This window comes from Megalobrama amblycephala, linkage group LG20, assembly GCF_018812025.1.
Source record: "Megalobrama amblycephala isolate DHTTF-2021 linkage group LG20, ASM1881202v1, whole genome shotgun sequence".
In the NCBI taxonomy this organism is placed as follows: domain Eukaryota; kingdom Metazoa; phylum Chordata; class Actinopteri; order Cypriniformes; family Xenocyprididae; genus Megalobrama; species Megalobrama amblycephala.
Window position 1 is genome coordinate 12,586,164 of NC_063063.1, and position 8,432 is coordinate 12,594,595.

The following is an 8,432-nucleotide window of genomic DNA, read 5'->3' on the forward strand; positions in this document are numbered from 1 at the left end:
GACAGACGAAATGGTATTTATGCTGTAGTTTCTCCAGTCACCTTAAGTATTTTACCAAATACAGCGCCCAACTTTGTGTAGGCTTGCTGAGAAAACGGTTATATGTTTGACAATGTGGTGTGTAAGCTAATGCTTGGACTGTGTAAAGAGAGGGCAGAGGTCTCGTCAGGCGGGATGAGTGGCGCGCTCCTTTCATTGCGCGTCACTGTTTTCATCTGTGCGCCTTTCTACTACTCGTGGCGCGCGCGTATAGAATATAACCAACGACTTTTTAACGACTTACCCCAGGCATGTAACGTTAACAATGTTAAGAGGACAACTGAGTTCGCGATAAAACAGACAGATAAAAAAGATGAAGATGATAATAGTACATAGAATGTAAAAATAGTTATAAATATACCAGTTCAAAGGCGGCATTTCAGTCAAGAAAGATTTGTCAGTTCACAAGGTTTAAAATCATAGTAATTTAATAAATTACTAATTTCAATAAATAAACACCTGTCACATTTCTCCTGGATCTGTGGTTGAATACACTCCTCGCGCAGGGACAATGACATGTTCAACTCTGGAAGGTCTCAGCCAATCAGAGGGCGTCAACATTTAAAGGGCTATTAAGAAACAGGCAAAACGGCGCAGTGCAAAGCCTGCATCTCATTTCTCTCCTATTCATTCGCTTACGAAACAGTAAATGTGCTTCTACATGGCTTTCTCTAAGACAGGATTGGAATGCTACTTTTCGCAGTAGATATCAGGACATGTCCGATTTTGTGGATGCGCTCGTTTATCTGCTGCACTTGTTGCGCTGAGGCAAACAGGCTGAATCTAACGGACTGAGAGATACTCACCGCTACAGTTCAAACCGACGAGGTTTTCATTTCGCAGGTAGGCATTTAATTTGACGGATTTCATTGCCTAACCCTGTGGTGGATTATACGCTTATAATAATACAAGTTTTTCAGTTACATTTTTATTTAGCCGTTATTTTCGAATTTTCAAGCAACGTGTCTGTGTTTCACAGAACAAAACATTAACGTCGCGTCCACTATGCCAGTGTTAATGAGTCCTGAGATAGCGAATAAATTCAAAGAGAAATGGATGATGCTTCATCCGGAGGACCAGGACAATGTCAGCGGCTCTGTTCACTTTGACGACAGTCTCACCAGTCTGCACTGGCTGCAGAACTTCTCCATCCTCAGTGCCAATCCCGAGAGGACTCCCAGCTCCGGCTGCCACCCGCAACACCTCTTCTACCACAAAAACCAACTGGGGGGCACCGACTCGCCCTCCAGCCCGCCCGCCGGAGATACCGCCGCCTCAGGGATGCCACAAACACCTGGGAATCCCACAACGTCCTGCAGCAATTTGGCGAATTCATACACGCACCAGCAAGCGGGACACTACATAACAGCGCAAACAAATCCTTCGGAGGAGATCGACTATAAAACAAACCGCCACGTGAAGCCACCGTATTCATATGCCACTCTGATTTGCATGGCAATGCAAGCTAGTAACAAAACCAAAATCACTTTGTCAGCCATTTACAGCTGGATCACTGAGAATTTCTGCTACTACAGATACGCGGAGCCAAGTTGGCAGGTAATTTCACCGATCATTTATTTATCTTTGAGAATCAATGTTTTTTTTTTTTTTTTCTGAATTGAAATTCAGTTGTAGGAGATGTGTGTCTTTTTTGTGCAACAGGTGCACCGACCATACGATTCCTCTTACATTCAGGTTCCTTAACGGTTCCATTAATCGATTATTTTAGTACCTTTGGGGTTTTTTATCAACACATCAGAAATTAATTTAATAGCTACATTAAAGAAGTGTTTACTTTTTAAACCTTTAGAATCAAACATAACGAAAGTACGTTATCCTAATAACTTGCGGTTCAAAGGGAGTCGAATTAATCCAGTAACCGCTCTGACCAATTCATTCAATTTCAAGCTTTTTGATTCACAAAAAAGAGCCGGCTCATAACAATCATTAGTGATTCACGTGATTCACTAAAAAGGAAGTAACGTAGTTAATTGATAGTCTGACTACATTTGCAACTCAAAAAGATTCACTAAAAAGAAACGACTCCTAAGAGTCATCAGAATAGAATACTTTGCTCTGTATATTTCTGATTCTCACTAAAAAGAAGTGGCTCACAAAAGTCATTGTTCTTTTGGTTATCATACCACACTTGTTACGCTGTATCAGTATGAGTCATTCGTTCGAGAATCAAATTAACAGTATTAGCTGGTGTCTGTTAATCTTGTTCTGTCAATACAGCACTATCAAAACATTGAGCCAAACAGCAAACAGCCAGTCTTGTGCACTCATCTGAGATGTGTTAAGGTAGGGTGACTAATGATGGAAGCTGAGACCACGATACCCAAAAGCACTGGGTTTCCTGAGGCCTCCTTCCATAATGAGGGATCCTTAAGGGAGTCACTGGTCATGTGAAACTAGTCGTGCTGCATTACTAGAGAGCATTATTCACCGCATTTCTTCTCCTGTACACACAATATTCCCCTCCCCCTTTTGTCTCTGTCTCACACACACACACACACACACACACAGTGAAGCAATGAAACACGACACCTCTACCTGTTGCACAATGGGATTTTATAGGAGCCTTTATGGTCTTCTTCTGCCTAGAAGTTATTGCATTTATGTCCTACATTCTAAATATTACCATAATGTTGGCTCTACATTCAAACAGCTTAATTTAATTATCATAAAAATATTTTATAGTGATTTTAAGAACACATGAAATAATCACCAAATGTTTCTGCTAGTGTGCGCAAATTAAAAGCGTGAACTAAGGATACTTATTTATACGTAACGTCACTGATCTCATGATTTGGTTCTGATCTCACAGTATTATGGTATTATCAGACATGAATAGGTTTGGAGTTGTTCCTTATTAATGTTCCATTACCATATCTGATGCTAAACTAAATGTCTAAAATTTATTTTTGGGTGTACACAATAAATATTATTGCATTTTTGTATTGTGAAATATTGTGACATGATATATTGTTATACCCTTATGAATAAATATTATAAACCTGCTGATTTTTCTCCTTTTCTTTCAGAATTCAATCCGCCATAACTTGTCCCTGAACAAGTGCTTCATGAAAGTGCCCAGGCAGAAAGATGAGCCAGGAAAAGGAGGCTTTTGGCAGATCGACCCACAGTACGCTGACATGTTCGTCAATGGCGTTTTCAAGCGGCGGCGAATGCCTGCCACAAACTTCAATACCCAGAGACAGAGCAAAATGTTATCCTCTCCCAGCTCTTCGTACGGCTCTCAGTGCAACCAGACTGGCCAACAAATGGGAATGGGCCACTTCCAAGGACCTGTCCCGGGAAACAAACGCAAGCAAGTCTTCTCCAAACGAGGCAGCAAGTTGGCCAGAGTCTCCAAAAGCCCTCTGTTAACCACCGACATCAAAACTTCAGACGTACTGAGAGGAGATTTTGACCTGGCGTCTGTTTTTGACGATGTGCTTAGTGGGAATGACAGCACCTTTGAAGATTTGGATATCAACACAGCGCTGAGCTCTCTAGGATGCGAGATGGAGCTATCTTCACAGAACCAGCATGGGTCTGGCTACAGCAATGAGGACGAGCAGGCTTGTGCTTACCTTGAGGCCAACGGCATGATGGGATGCAACATGGAGGACTTTCACCAGCAGCACCACCAGCAAGTTCAGGTCCATCCGCAATATTATGAGGGAATGTTCTCGGATCAGGTTCACCAGCATCAGCAGCACCCCTGGGAGATTAAAGAGGAAGTCCAAGCCATTCCAGTTTCCCTGGATCATGGCTATGGGCTTTGTGAGGGATTCTTCTCTGAGATGCAGCTCTGGGAAAGAGCGGAGTCATATCTGTGAACACGTCTGAATGCATATGCACTGACTTTGCTGGTCTGAAGACCTAATGACTTTTGTTTTGCTACATTAGCATAATGAATTACTGAGGATGTGAAAGGTTATATGTAATTATTCTTTGTACTTCTTTTGCATTTTTTAAGACCTATACTGATTCATTTATAATCACCCCTGATCTTTGAATTCTTGATTTTTTTTTTTTTTTTTTTTTGGAAATTTTCTCAAGATGATTAAATATTGCTGTGGGACAAATGTAGTTATTTAGGATAGTGGCATTTTGTTCCTGTATTGATTAATCCATCTAATATATTCATTTTAGTTTACTTGATATTTTAGGCAATGTCATGCTTTATATAAGTCTAACAAAAAATAAAACATAAATATAAATCACATATTTGTGGGAAAAGGGATGCAACAAGCCAAAGTGCTTCACAAAAAAAAAAAAAAATAATAATAATATAAAATAAAAAATAAAAAAATGGCACAAGCACTTTGAAACGTTAGCTCAGTTTGTTGCCCAGCGATTTAGCCTCATAATTTATTTTCTCTTTTAAGCTGATATTCTATGAAAGTGCAAATTGTCCCACAAGAGCTCTTCAATGTTTCAGAATGTAATGCATTAGTCTCAGATTTACCATGAATTGTGGGTGGCAATCTCACGAGGCAATGACTGTTCTAGAAGTGTACTTGTATCGGTTCTTTGAGAAATGGACTAAAACATGCAACATGAAACAAAATATATTCTGTACTTGAATAAAAAGATCAATCTGTACAACTTTTTTCAGTCTATTGCTATTGATTTTTGAATATTGAATTACATGTGATAGGTTCTTTATACAATTAATAAAACATGTACATTGTTTTTTAGCATTATGTTTGCGTTTCTTTTTCTTTAAAATTCCATATACAAATAAGTAAGTGATTAATAGTGTACGTTTAAAGACATTTATGAGAATAATAAGCATTATCAAACCTATGTACTCTCAATATGATACTTATATTTAAAATTCTACCTAAGAATTTATCTATAAATGAATCAATTTCTCAGAATTATTTGATAAATATAAAAGTTTTTAGTTTACATGCAAAAGCACTTGCCTCAATTAGCACTTCACAGACTACACATTCTCTATGATTTAGCCAATCTATTTCAAGGTGAAAATTTCCTAGTGATGTCTCATTGACTTCACTAGCTATTATTGTAGTCAGACTGTATTTTGATTCTGGTTGGTACTCATATTTTTCTAAATATGTCTAATTAAAAACTGCTTTTACAGCACATATACTCAAACAGGCATCCATCTTATCCGTGACCCTTTTCACGTGGCTATTTGTGATTTATTGTCAGAGTGGTTTGATTATTGACATGGACAATACAGTACAAGCATGCCCAGACTGGCCCGCATTTCTCTAATTGCCGTCAGTTTCACAAATAACTGTAATACTGTTGAGCTTCTATACGTCAGCATGAGGTGTCAAAGAACATAAAGCACGTCTGAATTGACAATCGCTAGTATATTACCATAGATATATCTATCTATACAAATATTGGCAAATGTTGACAATGGTTTAGTATAGTTTATAGTATTGATTGTAGTTTGCTTTTGCATTGTCCCTTGTTTTTGGCTGTCCATCTTTATTTTAAAGGAGTTTCTGCGGCGCTCAGATGAAGCAGTCAAAGAGGAGGACAGGAATGCCTTTTCCCAGCTAGCAGGGAATGTTTTCAGAACTTTGGCTAACATTCTGACAAGGTTCTTTCAAAGTTATGAACAAACATTCTTCCAGTAACGTTAATAGTTATATGTTCATTCAAAGTTATCTGGTCTTTAATTATATTCTCAAAACGTTAGCACAAAAACATTATTTATACATTGTTCATGGACATTCATCTGACATTTTTTTAAATGATACTACATTTCAGATTGTTCAAAGAACATAAAAGTAATGTTCATATAACGTTGCGAAATTATAAAACTGAATGTTTCCTTAACATTCACACAGTAAAAATATGTTTTTAAAACATTTAAACTGGACATTTTGAATGTTCAGAGGAAATTCAGAAATAACGTTAATTTAATATGGATGAACATTAACAAAATGTTCTTTGGACATATTTTGTTAGTCAGGTTTTAGTTTACTTTCTTTCGAGTTAATTTCCTTGAAGTGCCTCCCACCTTGAAAAATCCAGCTGACTTGAATATCTGTGAAAATCCACTGCATTTGAGGGAAAAAATAATACTTTCACACTTAAAATCTCTTTTTAATGAAAAAGAAAAAAGGAAAGGGAGGATTAGTCAATTTCATCGGCTCTGCCTCCTTCTGTTGGAGGTCATATTCAGAGATCCTTCTGAATCTGTGGAGTAAATCACATTCCTTGAACATCAGGGAGAAGCAGGGTTGGTAATCCCAAATCGCTGTGCCCCACAATGCCATGGTCATGGCAAGGACACATATTAATACAGAGTCACATGCATCTATATGTACACAACCTCTGCAGTTCACGCGTTCTGTGTCCCTGTGTAGACAGAGGTGGGTTAGTGCCGTGATTGCGGTGTAGGCAGGGTGAGAGGGGAGGTGTGGGGTGAGGAGCTGTGTGCTTCTCAGAGGATGGGTTTTTGTGGAGGAGGGATGGGAGAACTCCTTGACGCTGGAGATAACACTATCTCCCCAGAGGCAGAGACTCCTGCCTGTATTTACACGGGTGCTGTCGCTGCTCTGGCCCCGCATACGGACATGTCAGCGGGAACAAGGACGGCTGTCACGGCAGGGCATCGCCACGCTGCTTTATGTCCCCCCGGGCACTGCTGGCAGCCCCTGATTACAGGTATTATGTGGGCATGTCAGCCAGATCACACAGAGAGATGTGTCAGCCATTCTGCTGGAAAAGTCAGCAAAACATTGGCATCAGCACTCAATGTGTGTATTTTTCACACTGAAACCTACTTGAAAATCATTTGGTTGGATTATGTCAAATTTATATTTGGGTCAATGACATAACACTCATTTTATGTTTGTTTGTTTTATCTATATTAAATTATACACAAAATGACTTAAATAGGCCTACAACTCTAGATTTTTTTATAGCAGGCACAAGCCCAAAAAGTCAGGGTGATACAATTGTCCTGAAGGAAAATGTGCCTCATTAAAGGGATAGTTCACCCAAAAATGAAATTATGTCATCATTTACTCAAGTTGTTCCAAACCTGTATGAATTTCTTTCTTCTGCTGAACATAAAAGAAGATATTCTAACCCTGACAGCAACATAGTGTCGGCCCAGATCCGGCCCACATCTGGTCTGCATGTAATCCACATGTACCAGATGTGGGCCAGATCTGGGCCACACTATGTTGCTGTCTGGGAAAGATTGTGGGTAACCAAACAGCTGACACATTAAGGAAAAAAATACTATGGAAGTCAATGGGGCCCATTAACTGTTTGGTTACCGATATTCTTCAAAATATCTTCTTTTGTGTTCAGTAGAAGAAAGAAATTCATACAGGTTTGGAACAACTTGAGGATGAGTATATATGATAAAATTTTCATTATTGGGTGAACTATCCACCTTGTTATTAGCGACACTGGTGGATGTTAAATGAACTGCAGGCAGCAACTTATTGCTCGTTCTTTGCTTAGAAGTAAAAAGAAGATCGAAATACCTTTGTAGCCATATACTGTTAATGATCATCCAGACACCGTCCACGCTGCATCCACGCTGCTGAGAGCGACCTTTAGATGAATATGTAAATATGTGCTGCGCACTTTCTTCACAGTTAAAGGGTTAGTTCACCCAAAAATGAAAATTATATCATTAATGACTCACCCTCATGTCGTTCCAAACCCGTAAGACCTCCGTCCTCCATTCCATCTTCGGAACACAGTTTAAGGAATGGAATGGAAATCAATGGAGTCAATTTAATGGAATCAATTCAATGGAAAGGATTCCGGAAGAGAATACAATGCTGAATAAAGTCATAGTTTTTTGTTATTTTTGGACCAAAATGTATTTTCGATGCTTCAAAAACTTCTAACTAACCCACTGATGTCACATGGACTACTTTGATGATGTTTTTATTACCTTTCTGGACATGGACAGTGCACCGTACCTACATTTTCAATGGAGGGACAGAAAGCTTTCGGTGTTCCGAAAATGAACGGAGGTCTTACGTGTTTGGAACGACATGAGGGTGAGTCATTAATGACATAATTTTCATTTTTGGGTGAACTAACCCTTTAAGAAAGCATCTGATCATAGCGATATAGATAATTTGCACAAGCTCTGCAATTCAACGGAGTCATGTCGACAGATGAGGAAATTAAAATTACAATGTTATGATAGTTTGATTATAAAGTAGTCTATATTTGAGACTATAGAATAGGATATAGATCTGGCTATATTTGAATAAATCCCTTTTCTTTGTATGACAGAATAGTTCTTTCAGCATGTGTCATGAAACGGAAGAGAGGCTTTCGGGAGCGCGCTTAAATGTCACATCCTTTTGATTTTCCCTGCCAAAACGTCCAGAGTCCTTCACATAAAAATCAGTCAA

General features: G+C 38.8%; 1 protein-coding gene and 1 long non-coding RNA gene across 2 annotated transcripts; one reads left to right on the forward strand and one right to left on the reverse strand.

The window, feature by feature from the left end:
• The first annotated feature begins 192 nt into the window (after positions 1-192).
• On the forward strand, positions 193-4,663 carry foxj1b (forkhead box J1b). The gene is made up of 3 exons (XM_048171415.1): positions 193-882; positions 1,019-1,596; positions 3,087-4,663. Exons 2-3 carry the CDS (start codon positions 1,045-1,047, stop codon positions 3,885-3,887), a joined length of 1,353 nt encoding a protein of 450 aa, XP_048027372.1. The 5' UTR covers positions 193-882; positions 1,019-1,044; the 3' UTR covers positions 3,888-4,663.
• Positions 4,664-5,219: 556 nt separating this feature from the next.
• On the reverse strand, positions 5,220-7,800 carry LOC125255787. Its single transcript, XR_007181996.1, has 3 exons — positions 7,706-7,800; positions 7,542-7,611; positions 5,220-6,762 (listed from the first exon to the last, which is right to left on the reverse strand). It is a non-coding gene; the product is annotated as an uncharacterized LOC125255787 (long non-coding RNA).
• Positions 7,801-8,432: the final 632 nt, after the last annotated feature.